Source organism: Mauremys mutica, chromosome 1 (genome assembly GCF_020497125.1).
Source record: "Mauremys mutica isolate MM-2020 ecotype Southern chromosome 1, ASM2049712v1, whole genome shotgun sequence".
NCBI classification, from domain to species: Eukaryota; Metazoa; Chordata; order Testudines; family Geoemydidae; genus Mauremys; species Mauremys mutica.
Window position 1 is genome coordinate 111,542,922 of NC_059072.1, and position 16,150 is coordinate 111,559,071.

The following is a 16,150-nucleotide window of genomic DNA, read 5'->3' on the forward strand; positions in this document are numbered from 1 at the left end:
TGGAACCAACCCCAGTTCCTGAGCCTGATCCAGGTGTGGTTGGCCCTGACAGAGAGGTGGGACAGGAGGCCCCTGGAGACCGAGAGGGTCAGGAGGACCCTGTTCCCCCATTAACCTCCTTGTCATCCTCCCTGGATGAGGCGGTTGCAGGCACCTCCATCTCTGGACTGCCCCCCATAGACAGCTGTGCCCACCACGACCTCCTTTGTAGGGTAGCACAGAATATGGGCCTGCAGGTCGAGGAGGTGGTGGAGTCAGAGGATCCGATGGTTGACATCCTGGCCCCGGAAGGCCTGTTGAGGGTGGCTCCTACCCCTCATCAAGACTATACAGGCCAATGCTAAGACCATTTGGCAGACCCTGGCCTCCATCCCTCCCACCGCAAAGGGTGTGGAGAGGAAGTATTTTGTCCCATCTAAGGGGTACAAATACCTCTTCACACACCTGCAGCCTTGCTCATTGGTGGTGGCTGCAGTAAATGAAAAGGAGAGGCAGGGACAACAAGCTCCAGCGCCCAAGTCCAAGGATGCCAAGCGCCTAGATTTATTTGGGTGCAAAGTGTATTCCATGGCGGGGTTGCAACTCAGGATTGCCAACCAGCAGGCAGTTCTGAGTAGATAACAGCTTCAACTCCTGGAACTCAATGCTCAAGTTTAACGAGCTGGTGCCAACAGAGTCCAGGGAGGAGTTTGGAGTGATAGTGGAGGAGGGGAAGGCGGTGGCACGGACCTCTTTACAAGCCTCACTGGATGCTGCAGACTCAGTGGCATGCACCTTGTCCTCCGGTATTGCCATGAGGTGTAGCTCATGGCTGCAGGCCTCGGGACTCCTGCCTAAGGTTCAACAGACCATGTAGGACCTGCCTTTTGATGGGGCAGGTCTGTTTGCAGAGCAGACTGATTCTAGAGGGGGAGGGGTAGCTCAGTGGTTTGAGCATTTGCCTGCTAAACCCAGGGTGAGAGTTCAGTCGTTGAGGGGGCCATTTAGGGATCAGGGGGAAAAATCTGTCTGGGGATTGGTCCTGCTTTGAGCAGGGGGTTGGACTAGATGACCTCCTGAGGTCCCTTCCAACCCTGATATTCTATGATTCTAGGCTGCATAGCCTAAAGGACTCCAGGGCTACCACGAAATCCTTGGGTGTATATATACCCTGGCAACCCAATGTAAACATTTCAAGCCTCAGCAGCAGCGCTACTATCCTCCTCGGCCGAGGCAGGACTTCTATAGAAAGGGGGACAAGAATGGTAGACACCAGCCTTCCCACCCCCTGCCCGGGCAGGGCCTGAGCCTGACTAAATCATCATCTGGTTCAGAGCAGGCCTTCTGAAGGTGAACCTGAGGACAGCGCACCAGCCGCAATTCTGGATCCTTCTCTCTGTCTTGATATCATCTGTCCCACTTCTACTGTGCTTGGGCCCAAATAACTTTGGACTGCTGGGTTCTCTGCACCATAGAAGCGAGATATTCTCTCCAATTCTGCTCCTACCCTCCCTCCCACCCCCTTCCCTATCCCTCTTCAGGGACCCTTTTCACAAGCAACTCCTTATCCAGGAGGTGTGGGTGCTCCTCGCCATGGGAGCAGTGGAGTTGGTTCCTCAGGAACTATGGGGCAAGGGATTCTATTCCCGATACTTCCTAATCTCCAAAACCGGGCGGGGGTGGGTGGAGGGGTGTGTGTGTGTGTCAGACCCATTCTAAGTCTGTGAGGACTCAAGTTCATAGTAAAGTTGAAGTTCTACATGGTCTTCCTGGGCACAATTAGCCCGTCTCTGGATCTGGGAGACTGATATGCTACCCTCGGCATGAAATATGGAAGCACGTGTCTAACAAGTCAACCTTGTCACTGACCCCAAGAATAGAGTTCATCGGGGTGGTATTAGACTCAGTTCAGGCAAGAGCACTTTTGCCAGAGTCCAAGCCATGACAGACATCATTCAAAGCGTCAGGCAATACCTTACCACTGTAGCAAGGGGATGCCCGAGTCTCCTCGGCCACATGGCAGCCTGCACTTGTATGACCCAGCATGCTAAACTGAGGCTCAGGCCGAAGTGAGCCACGCCTGTAGAGGCCTATCACCCGGTAGGCAACAGCCTGAATTCAGTGGTTGTGGTGCCGGGGCAGGTGCCAGGTCCCTTCGATGGTGGCTCCACCCTCAGACAGTGTGCGAAGGAGTCCCTTTCAACAGCCCTCAGCCCTCCTTGTCCTTAGTAATGGACATGTCAGCTCTGGGATGGGGAGCGCATTTGGGAGCCCTCCAAACACATGGCCTTTGGTCATAGGACTAGCTCGCCCTCCATATCAACATCAAGGAGCTGAGGGCAGTGCGACTAGTATGCCAGACCTTTCAGGCCTGACTACAAGGTCAGTGTGTAGCAGCTCTGACAACACCACTGTCTTGTTTTACATCAACAAGCAGGGTGGACCCTATTCCTTTCCCCTACATCGGGAAGCCCTCTGGCTGTGGGAGTTTTGCATAGCCCACACCATTCACATGGAAGCATCCTATCTACCAGGAGTTCAGAATGTGCTGGTGGACCACCTCTGCAATCATGAGTGGTCCATCTGCCCGGATGTCATACGCGCCATCTTCCAAAGGTGGGGGTGTCATCAGGGCGATCTGTTTGACACCCAGAGCAACAGAAAGTGCCCAATGGTTCTGCTCCTTCCAGAAACACAGCCCAGGCTCAATCACGGACGCATTCCTGCTCCCCTGGGAGGCCACCTGCTCTACACCTTTTCCCCCCATTCCCTCTCATGCACAAGGTCCTACTCAAAGGTCCGCAGGGACAGGGCAGAGATAATTCTGGCAGCACCAGCATGGCCTCGACAACATTGGTACACCACACTCTTGGAACTGTCAGGGGATGCCCCGACTATGTTGCTTCTCCTGTCTGACCTAATCATTCAGGTCCATGGTAGTCTTCATCACCCCAACCCCTCCATCTCATGGCTTGGAAGCTTCATGGAGGAACCCCATGGAGTTTCTGTGCTCAAAATAGCTAAGGGAGGTCCTACTTGGCAGCAGGAAGCCCTCACTTAGAGCCACATATCTGGCAGAGTGGGAAAGATTTACTTGTTGGTGTGACTAGCATCATACATTCCCTTTTCAGGCACCTCTTATCTTAGAGTACCTTCTGTGCCTGAAACCGCAAGGCTTGGCAGTGTCCTCCATAAAGGTACACCTTGCTGCTATTTTGGCTTTCCACCCAGGAGCATCTGGATGCTCCATTTTCGCCAACTCTATGGTTAGTCGGTTCCTCAAGGGTCTGGAACAGCTACATCCCTAGATCAGACAGCCTGTCCCCATGTGGGACCTTAACCTGGTCCTCTCCAGGCTAATGGGGTCCCCATTTGAACCGCTGGCGACTTGCTCCTTTCTTTGTCCGTCGTGGAAGGTTGCCTTTCTGGTCACCATTACATCAGTAAGGAGGGTGTCTGAGTTAAAGGCCCTTACCTCAGACCCACCTTATATGGTTTTCCACAGGGATAAGATGCAACTCAGACCTCACCTGGCCTTTTTTCCTACGGTTGTGTCACACTTCCACACTAGTCAGAACATTTTCCTGCCTGCTTTTTATCCTAAGCCTCATTCCAGTCGCCATGAACAGAGACTGCACTCCCTGGATGTTCGGCAAGCACTAGTCTTCTATATCAAGCGCAGGGAGTCGAACCAGTTTTTCATAGCACTGGCAGACCGGATGAAAGGACTCCCGGTCTCAGCTCCAAGAATATCTTCCTGGATCACGTCATGCATCTGCACGTGCTACGAGCTGGCCAAATTACCAGCCCCGGCTCTTACTGCACACTCCACGAGGGCTCAGGCTTCATAAGCTACCGTCCTGGCTCTGATCCAGATACAAGAAATCGGTGGGGTAGCAACTTGGTCCTCAGTACATAGATCACCTCTCACTACACCATCATCTGGCATGCCAGAGATGATGCAGCTTTCAGCAGAGCGGTGCTCTAATCAGTGATTCCATAACTCTGACCCCACTGCCTAGGTAAGGCTTGGGAATCGGTATGAGCAATCACTTGAAGAAAAAAAGGTTACCTTCTTGTAACCGTTGTTCTTCAAGATGTGTTGCTCCTATCCATTCAAAACTCACCCACCCTCCCCTCTGTTGGAGTAACCAGCAAGAAGGAACTGAGGTGGTGCAGGGTCATATATTGAGCGCCATAAAGGCGCCACTCCAGGAGGCTCCACAGCCAACCCGACGGGCGCTGCTAGGGGAAAAACTTTCCGACTACTGCACATGGTGTGCACACACCTAATTGGAATGGACATGAGCAACACATGTCGGAAGAATAACAGTTACGAGGTAACTGTTTTTTTCTATAAATACACACGCATACTTTTTATGCTCAGTTTTAACGGATATCTCGTGTTGAATGTGTGTCACAAGTTGACCTAGTCAGGTGCCAGTGTCTCTTCGAAAATGGAACTTAAGTTCCTAAACCACGTAAGGGCACTTGAAAATGTTATCCTGAGCCCATAGGGATAGGGACAAAGATGTCAGAGAAAACTGAACTGCCTGAGTTCTTGTGTTATTTTCTAAGGGTAGGTCCACACTTACCGCGCGGGTCGACGCGGTGAGTTTGACTTCTCGGAGTTCGAACTATTGCGTCTAATCAAGACGCGATAGTTCAAACTCCCCACGCGCTCCGGTCGACTCCGGAACTCCTCCACCGCGAACGGCGGTGGCGAAGTCGACCTTGGAGCCGCGGAGTTCGACCCCGCCGTGTCTGGATGGGTAAGTCAGTCGAACTAAGGTAGTTCGACTTCAGCTATGCTATTCGCGTAGCTGAAGTCGCGTACCTTAGTTTGACACCCCCCCCTGTAGTGTAGACCAGGCCTTTGATAGGCTAGACTTCATGCATAAGTGCCTGTGAAGAACACCCACCCACATACGTGTGTGTGTGTGTGCATATTTGCATATTTTTAAGGATAGCTGGCAGTTTTAGATCTTGTACATATAAAACATCAGAAGAATCTGAGACAATACCAAGCCTAGTGGAAATTTCAAAGCACTCATGTCTTAGGAAAGTTACAATTTCTATAAGGGGAATGGAGCAATGATTTTTGTGTGTGTGGCATCCAGCTTGCTAATTGTGGCCAAGATTTTCCATCCTCAGAAAGAAAGCTGTTCAGTAGGGTGGGACAGGACTGCTAAGTTCTTATTGATACTCTTAACTCTTTAGGCACTATAAAGAGATCCAGGAGCTGCACAATCGCCAGAAGCAGGAGATTGAATTGCTGTACACCAAACTGGGAAAGGTCCCCCCTGCCGTAATCATCCCCCCAGCTGCTCCTCTCTCAGGGAGGAGGAGGAGACCTACTAAAGGAAAAGGCAGCAAATCCAGCCGCAGCAGCTCCCAGGGTAATAAGAGCCCTCAGCTGCTAGGTAAGGCACCCTCAGGTTTCAGTACCAATGTGACACGCAGGGTAAATTGTTTATTAGCACCTTTTGATTCTGTCTCAACTCTTTTTACAATAGACCATGGGACACCCTCAACCCACAGGTTGAGGGGTGGTTGGTTGAGGTGATCTCTTGCCTGTCTCTCAGAGGAATCTATCTCACTGAGAGTCTCATCTGGGTTTGTACATCTCACTGTTTTTGCACAGCATACAAGTTTGCTAGGTTCATCTTAGTCTGGCCTTGGAGAAAGGGTTATACGAAAAAGGCCTTTCTAATGGTGTTTTGTAGACTTGCTGGCCACTTTGTTTTTTAGTAGGGCTGTCAGGCGATTAAAAAAATTAATCTCGATTAATCACACTGTTAATAATAGAATACCATTTATTTAAATAGTTTGGGATATTTTCTACATTTTCAAATTGATTTCAATTACTACACAAATACAAAGTGTACAGTGCTCACTTTATATTTATGATTACAAATATTTGCAGTGTAAAAAAAAAAAAGTATTTTTCAGTTCACCTAATACAAATACTGTAGTGCAGTCTCTTTATCATGAAAGTTATACTTACAAGCGTAGAATATGTATAAAAAAACTGCATTAAAAAATAAAACAATATAAAACATTAGAGCCTACAAGTCCACTCAGTTCTACTTCTTGTTTAGCCAGCCACTCAGACAAACAAGTTTGTTTCCATTTGCAAGAGATAATGCTGCCGGTTTCTACTAGCATTAGTCATAGTGCTTCTGGTGGCAGAAGAGTTGGGGATTCCAGGATGAATTCTAAAACACAGGGAAAAAGTCAGACAAACTTATTTTTAGTAGGGCCTCTTGATCCCACCCGTTTAATTCCTGGTTGTTCTCGTCACATTGAAAGATGGACTTTCACAGTGGAGCTAACTTTGCAGTAGAAAACTGTACTTGGTGGTATTTCTGTTCCTTTGACTGCTATTGCAGATGTCTGTCTTTTCTTTAATAGGTGCTTAATAGAACAGCATCTCGTTGTCTCAATGAAGGTATAATCTCATTTTTTGACATCAGTTTGCTGTGGAAGTGACTGCAATGTCACAAATTAAGCATCTCATGTAATTACAGGAAATGAGGAAAGATGGATTTTGAGGAAGCTATTCTTATTAAAACACACAACAGTTTTCCTAACTAGCAACAGTAGTCAGAAAATTAGGTCCATGAAAATCAAAGTTCCTTCCCCAGCACATGTGAAAATCCCTCTAAAACCCTGTGAATGCCATTGAGCACATGGATATGGGAAGGCCAGCATTGTGAATGGAAATATTTGTTGAAGTGGCTGCTGTGCTCAGGGTTCAGAGTCCACAGGACATAGCAGGGCACATATCTTCAACAAGTGAATTTTCCTTCCACAAACTGCATCAGTGGTCTTTGTGAAATGGGTTGGTGGTCCGCCTAGCAATTTTAGCATTAATTGGCCTGCCTGTTAGTAGTCTCAGTGCAAAGACCAAGGATTGAATGGAAGTTCAGTATCCATTGTCCATTTTACTGACAGAAGAGGTGCCTCCAGGTCAAGGTGGTAGTGCATTGGCAGGGTATTTTGGGAAAGCTTGCACTGTCTGTATCTCTTTTGTGGTAAGTGGGATTTTCTATCTCCAGTGCTGTCAGCTTCTCACATGACGACAACACCAAACTTCTTTTTAAAAGATCAGATTTATAGATGATATTCCCAAAGACTTGTTTAAATATTTCACTATTCTGAGAATGAGATGCAAAAATCCCTGCTGTTATATCTTCTCTGGGGACTGTTACGTGAGCAGTGTATTCTGACCTAAAGGGCTCACAGAACAGAAGATGACTCTCTATACCAATGAATGAGCTAAAACTACTATAAAGCAGTATTTTGCTTTCAAAACAAGATTCTCAGTAATAGACTGGCATCTGTCAAAGTAATGACACCTTTTCTCCCCATGCTCCATCACCTGCACAGCTTAATTCTGCTCTTGCATGCAATGGAGGAGCTATCTTGACACACTGAGGCAGAACAGGGCTGTAATTAGAAGCCTTTCTAAAAACCAGTTATTCCAAATTCTACTCCTGGCTCCTTTCTCAGCAACAGCAAAGTCCCCTCTGTATCCTTTGATAAGGCATGATAATCTAGATATAAGAATCCTGGCAAAAGGGTGAAGGCCCTTCCCTTGGATTTTCCTGCTGATCTTACATTCTCAGCATTTCTCCCTTATCACTCCTACAAGTCCCTCCCAGTGATGGATTTTAGTTCTAATTTATTCACTGCAGATTTTTCCTGCTAAATCTACCAAGCATTCATCAGCTCTAGACACACTTCCTTCTGTCCAATGGGAACAGTGGAAAAGCCTCTGAGGTGAGGTGGGGAAGCTGAATGTCTATATTGTCCCGTGTCCTGATTCTTATTTCTTTTTATAGGCAACCTGTCTTCTCAGAGTGCCCCCTCAGTCTTGCCCCCCCAGCAGACTCTTCATCCTCCTGGAAATGTCCCAGAGATTGGGCAGAACCATCTGTTACAGCCCCTTAAACCATCTCCTTCTAGTGAGAACCTCTACTCTGCCTTCACCAGTGATGGTGCTGTTTCGGTACCAAGCCTTTCTGCACCAGGCCAAGGTAAGAACTTCTATGGAATTAATGCTAACTCTTATACCAGGGAGTTTTCAGCCTCAAAATACAGTAGATTGACTTCAGGATATGGCCTGTGTTTAGAGACTGATCAGGGTGTTAGTCTGTCTCTTTGTGAGGCCTAGCCCACTATTTGCAGTTAGATTTCTAAGTTTTCAGGTTGGCAAAATCAGAGGTGAGGTAATGAGGGGGTAACATACTGCCCCTTCTGCTCTAATGACAGCACTGAAAAGTTAGAAAAACCTGAAGAGAGGGAAAAAATCTTCAGAAAATGCAACTAACTCTGCAGTTCTATTGGCTAAAAAATTCTGGAGATAGAGATGTAAAATATGATCATACATTGGAATGGGGGTAGTTAATAGCTCTATTTTCCTTATAGCACCCAGATTGGGTGCTTCTGATAAGGTATTAGAGCTTTAACTAGTCTCTGGAAGGCTCTGCTTGATATTTGGGGGCCTCCTTTCTTCCACTCATTAAAGATTGTTGGTCTATTTGTGTATTGCTTTATTCATTTCTATGATTCACAATTGTTCCATTTTTCCATATACGCTATTTTACAAATACCCATTGTAAATGTTCCCATGAGACTAGTTGAATGCAGCAATCTCAACAAGCTGGTGGTGGTTTTGTTTGAATTAGTGTGTGGAGTAAAATGTAGACATCGATAGGAAAAAAGGATCAACAAGTAAAAGAATAGAAGATGGAAAGCTGCTCCTTCAGAAACTTTTCCTTCTGAGGATTCTCTTCCCTTTCTCCACTAACCTGTTTCAGAAATATTGGGGCTACTAATGTGTAACTTCCTGTGTCCTGAAGTTGTGCAGTGTCTTATGTAATTGAGAGAATGCCTTTGCCAGGAGTTGGACTCAGCTGTGGAGTGCAGCCTTATTACTAATGGATTGGGTATTGGAAGGTAGCACTCTTTTAGCAAAAAACAAACTCGACCTATGAGTGGAGGAAGAGTCCTTGTTCCTTGTACTGTGTACATATACCCTACTCCATCTCTTGAGGCTTGTTCTTGTGTGCCATGTTACTGCATTTCACCCATCCAACCTCAAGTTGCTAACATCTTGTAGTTGTGTTCTGTCTCTTCTCCTCTCCTTTCTCTGTTCTTCCCTCTTTTGTTTTATCACAGGCTGTGCGAAGTTTAACTGTGCATCTGAGCGGGTGACGTTCAAGCCTGGTGGCAGGAGGACCCGATTTCTGAGTACGCCCTGCTTGGCTCTTTGTGTGTAACACCTTTACTCCTTCCTTGTCTTCATTTTTTTTTCTGCTGCTTGGATCTGATGTCTCATGCAGCCCATTCTCTTCTGCCTACTTGTATTCCCTCCACTTCATGGCTCTGCTTAACAGCTCTTAATACACCTTAGAAGTTTGGGTTCTCATGTTAAGTGTCTTGTTCAATATAGACCTTAACAAGGGCCAAATAACTTAGATAAACTTTTAGGAAAACTTGTCTGTGGGAAATAATGTTCTTCAAGGAATTAGCAGAGACCGGGGGGAGGAGATCACAAGATATATGAATATATGGGCCTTGCCTTATGGTTTCACTTATGATTGTTACAAACTATATTTGTTGACACCAAGGAGACTTCTGGGGAAAAATCTGGTTCTCAGTAGCACTGAGGGTGGCAGAGAGAGGGCTGCCCATTCCAAATTACAGCAATGGGGGTGTATGGTGTGTACTGTCTTCCCTAATAGGAAAAAGTAGCTGCCTTAATGAAAATGTGAAATAAATTTTGTATGGTTTCTTCCTCCAACACATCTTCCTATAGGGTGGGTAAATCTTTGCATGCTGTTCCCAGAAGTGCTCAGTGTAAATGCTGAGGTAATCAGCATTTACACTTCTCATAATCACTGAGTAACTAGTGATTAAAACTTGCACTGGTTAAAGGTATTAGCCATGTGTGCAAAGGAACACTCAGGCCAAATTATCATGTTCCATATTAGTAGCCAAGAGACCTATGTTCAGAAAGGGCTCTTCGTATTGAGGACTGGAGGCAGATTAAACATGCCATAGGTAGAGGGTTATGGTGAGAGAAACTCCTCAAAACACCCCTTTCTTCCCAGCCCACAAAAAATACTCCACATCCTTCTTATTTAAGGCCATTCCAGCTGTCCTAGCAAACTAGTTCAAGTTTAAAAGCGGAGGGGGCGGGGAGGTAATAGGATGGGGGTTTTGACCTATGAGCCTCAAACTTCTGATGTGGTTATTTGAAGTGTTTAAATGCATGGGCTAAGGCTGCAAAAATTATGCTTTTTTTCCTGGGAGTGATACAAAATCCCACTATGCTTCCAATGTAGGCAGGACCTTTGAATGTTGAGACACTCCTCTCTCTCCCTCCCCATCCTCCGCAAATGACTGGGTATGTGAGAGCTGGCAGCCCTGTGAAATGGCCTTCATTTGCCACATTTCACACACATTCCACAGACTTGTAGCATTTGTCCTCCTACAGCATGCAGCAGCTCAGCTGGGCTAGAGATCTTTGTGGATGAACTCCAGTGAACAAAGCAACAGTTACAGAGCAAGCCTTCTACAGAGACAGCTGCAATGGAACTGACAATTATCCTCTTTATGTTGAGAGGAGGGTGAGAAGCGTCCTTAATTGTTGAGTTTTTCAGCAATACTTTAAACCCTGCCATAAATAAATTCCCAATATTGGGACTAAATGCACCATTAGTGCATAATTGTTCATGTAAATTTTCACCTCTCCCTGCTGCTTGGCCTCCAAACAATACAGCTTTAAAAGCTTTGAGCAGGTAGATGAAGGGTATGGAAGGGATGTGCAAAGAATGTCCATTTGGATTGCCAAGCTTTATAGTTTCTTTTCCTGGAAGAAGTTAAATTCTTAGAAAATCTGGGAAAGCGTATATTTATTTTTCCCTATGCCTTTATTGGGAGGGTAATATAAAGAACAGTAAGGCTGTCACTCCTTCACTCCCAGCCTCTGAGATTAGCATTGTGAGCTGGATGTACTTATCGTTACTGCTTTCTTAAATGGTAGTGTACTGTTAGCTTGTCACAACCTCAGTCCAGCTGTCAGTCCTCTTGAGGCAAACTATAAAGCATCTCCTGAGAAGCAGGTAGCATGCTGTGGTGGCATGGATTGTTTTCACTCCTGAAATTTGACATTGGTGGATGGACCTTCTAAAAGGTTTATTGTAGCTGTCCTGTAAAAGTGGGTAATGCTTCTGATAGCGCAGCTTGGCTTGAATGCTCAGTTTGTTTACAGGTTGCTTGCTTCCTAGAATCTGATATACTGTCTCAGCCACTTCTGGAGGGTGGGGGAAAGACACCTAGTTAGGAACAGCAATGAAGAGGAAACAGTGCATTGATCAATAACATGCTTTTAACTGTGCAGCTGGAGGAGCTGATTGGTACAGGCCCAGTAGGGTTATCCGTAACTGTTGCACTAACATTTCAGAAAATATGGAAGGGGGATGTAGTGACAGATGGTGAGAGTACATGATCCACGCTTGGATCCTCTGAGTACCCCACAAATTCTCAGACAAATGAAAGCCATGAGGGACACTTCCCTTTTCCAATAGAGGTGGGAGATTTTTTGCTGTTGCTCTTGTGGTAAACAGCCAGTGATCAATAAGTACCAGCACATCCCTAACATTCTTAAGATATCACTAGATTTCAGAACAAACATATTAGTCTCGTTTTGAGCGAGAGCACAAATGATGAAACACTGTCTTGTGGTCTGGGTATTTCCATAGAACATCCACTGGGTTCTCAATGTAACTGCAGCCAGTGGCAGTGTCCAGCTGTACCGTCTCCTCTTTCTCATTGGGCTTTATGTGCTGTTTGCTGATATTAAACACTTCTCACTGTTTCTCTTATTTTAACAAATTACTCTTTCTTTGTGCTTCAGGGAAGATGGTGAAAAAAGTCTGTCCTTGCAACCAGCTCTGTAGTAATTATCTTATTTCTGTTATTTCTGGTCCCTGTTCATGAGTTTCCCTCTGATCAGTGAAGCCTAACCTCTGTGAATCTGTCTCCAGCACAGCATCTGTCTCTGTCTCGATTATCCCCTCTAACATGTGTTCCTTTGTTAACATGTTAATAGGTTCTGGCTGCCTATTCATTTTTGCAGTGGGAAATGAACTGCTGTTCAGTACTGTAGAGGCTTGCTGACCCTCAGCTTAGCTGTGGAACTCCTTGCTGATTGGTAATGACAGTGAATTGTGAAGCAGGATCAGTTGCACACAGCAGTGCTGATGTGCTAAAATTACCCCTTTGTGCAGCAGGATTTGCTTGTAATTACTATGCTGAAGGGGTTTGCCTACTATTGTCTCCTGATTCCATTGCAGAGACTCCTTCAAGATCTTAAAGGGTAAGGACAAGCCATTAAACGGCTTCAACCTGTGCCCCCAAAACAGGAACAGTTTAGATATGCCTAATCTAAGTGTGCTGGTATTATCTAAGGTTGTCTTTGAGGGTGGGTGCTCAGGCTGGTTTCCAAGGGAGGAAATAAAAGGGGGCAGAGAATGAAAGCATGATGGAGTAACGGGCTGAGGGGAGAAGTCTGTTTTCATTTCAAATCCTTCATTATGTCACCAGACAAGAAACTGGGACGTTTGCTGTGGCTGAGCAGGACTAGAGGGGGTTGTTTCCATTGAATGCCATGAATCTAAGCACTCCCCTTTCAGACTCTTCTGGATGGCTTTAGGTTTGGATTAGAGCAGAATAACCAACTTCTGAGATTTAAAATCCCTGAGAATGTTTAATAAAATGCTGTTGATAAGAAATGAGCCTTGTATTATTATTAGCTCATGTTTTACAGCACAGGCCAATCCCACTCTGTCCCTGCTGTGAGGCCGAGACAAGTGCTCATTAGTTAACAAAATCACTTTGTAGACAACAGAAGCTACTCAAAGCAAACATTTCAAAATGTTTGTAAATCCCATTGCACATTTACAGGCAAATACACTCTGGTGTCCCTTGACTAAATGTGCCTGTCTCTCCCAACCCCGTGTCTGTGGATTAGGTTGGAGACACTGGAGTATGAGCTGTAATTCCTGACCAAAATGTAACTGGTTATACAATATATAAATATATCAAGCAGCGGAGTGCAGATGACTGGCCATCAGGAAGGGGTTGAGAGGTGCTGGTTCCTGCATGAACTCTTGACTATGGAATGTGATTATCTTGCTGTCTGTTTTGGTACCTCCTCTGAAGTACCTTTTGCTTAGTCACTCATGCCTGTTTATGTGGGTTCCAACTTCACCCTTTCACTTGCTTTGCTGCCTTGTCAGATAATTGTTCCAGGCCCTTTCACATTACACATGCTTGAGATTTTCATTGTTCCATCACAGTTTCCTTAGCACACTACACAGTATGTTCCTGTTACTCTGTTCCTTTTGAACTCCCACCACGTTCCTCAGAGAGGCCCTCCGTTCTCTTCCCCCTTCATCAGTATTGCTGCATGGGGCTCCTTGCTCCTAAAGATTACACACCTATTATTAGGTACTATAGGTGGGGAGAGAGTTTCATGTTTTCTAGACAGTGCTGGGAAAGGGGATAGCATTACTCACTCTAGTAGCACATTGCTCAGTTGCTACAGGTAATGAGTATGTTGCCTTTCTTCTTCAATATCATAACAAGCCATTCCAGCTGAGATTTGGAGAGGCTGATGTTGTTTCTCAGGTATGAGGGTCCTGAAGAGAGATGTCTAGGGAAGTGAGTAACAGAGAGCTGCTTCATTCATTTCAGGTAGTGGTTTTGGCTTCTAGCCTTGTTCAGTAGTTAGATAGTGATTTCAGTGCTGAGGTTTTTGATGATTTTTTGTCAGACATATCTGTTCAGCACACCTGGGTTATCCCAGATGCTGTGCCTGTTGTAACCTTAGTAGCAAGCCAGCAATAACTGTTTTGCAAGCCTCTTAATTCTGGTTGAGAGGCAGGTATCCAAGGTTTGCTGATTCAGCACTGGTGAGCATCTTCCCTGTATTTTGAGGAAGAATGGTGGTTCTTTGAGTGCTGGACCCTATGTGCATTCCACTGGGGGTGCACATGCGCACCATGCGCCTGAGACTGGAGAGTTCTTGCAAGTAGTGTCCATTGGTCTGCACCTGTGCTTCAGCTCCCTTCATGATCTGCGCCCAGTGCATAAGAGACATGGCAGATTGACCGCCTGCCTCTCTGGTTCATTTTTACTGCCACAAGGCCTGAGCTAGAATCCTCCACAGTGTCCAGAGTTTCTCTTTTCTCTTCATCCTGTAAATATATTCAAAGTTACATTATTCTTAGGGTTTTTTTTAGTGTTTTTGAGAGTTATAGTTAGCTAGTGTTAGAATCCCCACCCTGGGGAAGCTTCTTGGCATGGGACTGGCTTATGCCCAGACCTCTGGGCTTCAAAATCTGTTTCTTGCCCCTGCTCTTTTTGGTCAGTGATCACCACCACCAGTGCTGCCTCTACTGCCTTGAGGAGGCACTTACCTCCACCAAGTGCAGTATCTGCCACTCCTTCTCCAGCCTAACACAGCAGGGGCAAGAGCTCTGACTTCAAAAACAAATTATGAAGCAGGCAATGAGACTCCAATCAGACTAACACTGGGGAGACCCTCCCAGCGTTGACAAGGAGCATGTCTCCTAGTTCTTTGTCTGACTCCGGTGCAGAGAAGGGCAGAGGGAAGGACCTTTTGACTGGGCCTCCTCATGAGAGTAAGGGGCACTCTTTCGGGCACTCTCTTCGACCCTGGAAGAGGAGAGATCCCTCCATGACCCCCATCCAAGTCAGGCGAGCCTTCATGCCCAAGCCATAAGAAGTTAGGCCCTCGTAAGCCACACAGGCATAGTCAAAAGACTCGGGAGCAAGAATACCTTCAGTATCAGCCTCTGTTCCAGCTTCAACACTGACTGCAGTACCATCCAAACTGAAGCACCAAAACCCAAAGGATTGAAGTGTTGGTTACCGTCAGGTCAGAGACTCATGCACTAATAGTACTGGCACAGCCCCATAAGGAACTGCTATCAACTACCACTTCAGTGGTATGGAATAACAGATTACAATTTCTGAAAGTATCATTGATTTATACCACTGCTGATAGCTTCATTCTCCTGGATCCACAGTCTCCCTTGTTATCAGGACTGATTCTCACTAGAGAGAAACTAGTGCCTGTGGGAATCTAGGACTCTGGGAGAAGGCTGTCCTGTCCTGTCCGCTAGTCATGGATTTCTCTCTGTGGATCTGTTGGCACTGCTGATGGATCTATATCTGAACTTTTCATCTTGAGAAGGGTCAGATATACTGGTGGAAGCAGCTTCTGCTCCACCCAGGGAAATTCAGCCCAGACAGGAGATTGAGAATTTCTTGGAATCAGCCTCGACTATACAGGTAGGATCTTCTTCCTCAGACCAGTGGTACTCAGTGTCTTGGAGGTCACCACAACCTGGCTTCAACCCCTCATACTGCCCTTATTGGGGTTCTTGGGACTCTTACACATTACCCAGAATCTCAGTTCCAATGGGGACTCATACCACCCTTCTCCAAGGGGCCAGTGTGAACCCTTGAGTCCATGGAAAAAGGAAAGATAATCTAGTTCCAACATGGGTATCATCCTTACCTGATGAAGTGGTCGCTCCAGCCTCTCAGTCTCCCCTGGATGATCATAGACCGTCCCAGGAGCTTATATGGAGAATGGTGGAAGAGCTTCAGCTCTCTTTAGAGAAAGTCCAGGACACTGATCATAAGCTCCTGGATATCCTCCAAACTGCAGGTTCCAGTTGGGTTGCTCTCCTGGTCAATGGAGCCATTCTGGAACCAGCTAAAGCTGTGCCCCTACCCACAAGAGGGCAGAGACTTTGTCGTGACTAGGGCAACAGAGTTCTAGTTCAGAGCAGGGTGGGTAAACTCCTTGGTAGTCCAGGCAGCCACTGAAAGATCCAGACAACAGCACCAAGGACCACCCCTGCAGGAAAGGAGGCAAATGTCTCAACGTTATGGGGAGAAAGATTGTTACATCTACCAGTCTACAGTTTAGGATCAAATTATCAGACTTTTCTTGCCAAATAATATTCCTTGAACTGCTCATAAGTTTCTAGACTTTAAGGATAAACTGCCTCAGGAAGACAGGGCTCATTACAAGCACTTATTGACGGCAGAGTGATGATCA

At 46.1% G+C, this 16,150-nt stretch overlaps 1 protein-coding gene across 3 annotated transcripts in view; it reads left to right on the top strand.

The window, feature by feature from the left end:
- Positions 1 to 16,150, top strand: part of WNK1 (WNK lysine deficient protein kinase 1) — a 182,207-nt gene that overhangs the window by 157,373 nt on the left and 8,684 nt on the right. For all 3 annotated transcript variants that reach the window (XM_044991136.1, XM_044991155.1, XM_044991146.1), the window contains 2 exons: positions 5,200 to 5,402; positions 7,827 to 8,021. In XM_044991136.1, coding sequence (XP_044847071.1) covers positions 5,200 to 5,402; positions 7,827 to 8,021 — 398 coding nt within the window. The remainder of the gene's footprint in view (positions 1 to 5,199; positions 5,403 to 7,826; positions 8,022 to 16,150) is intronic.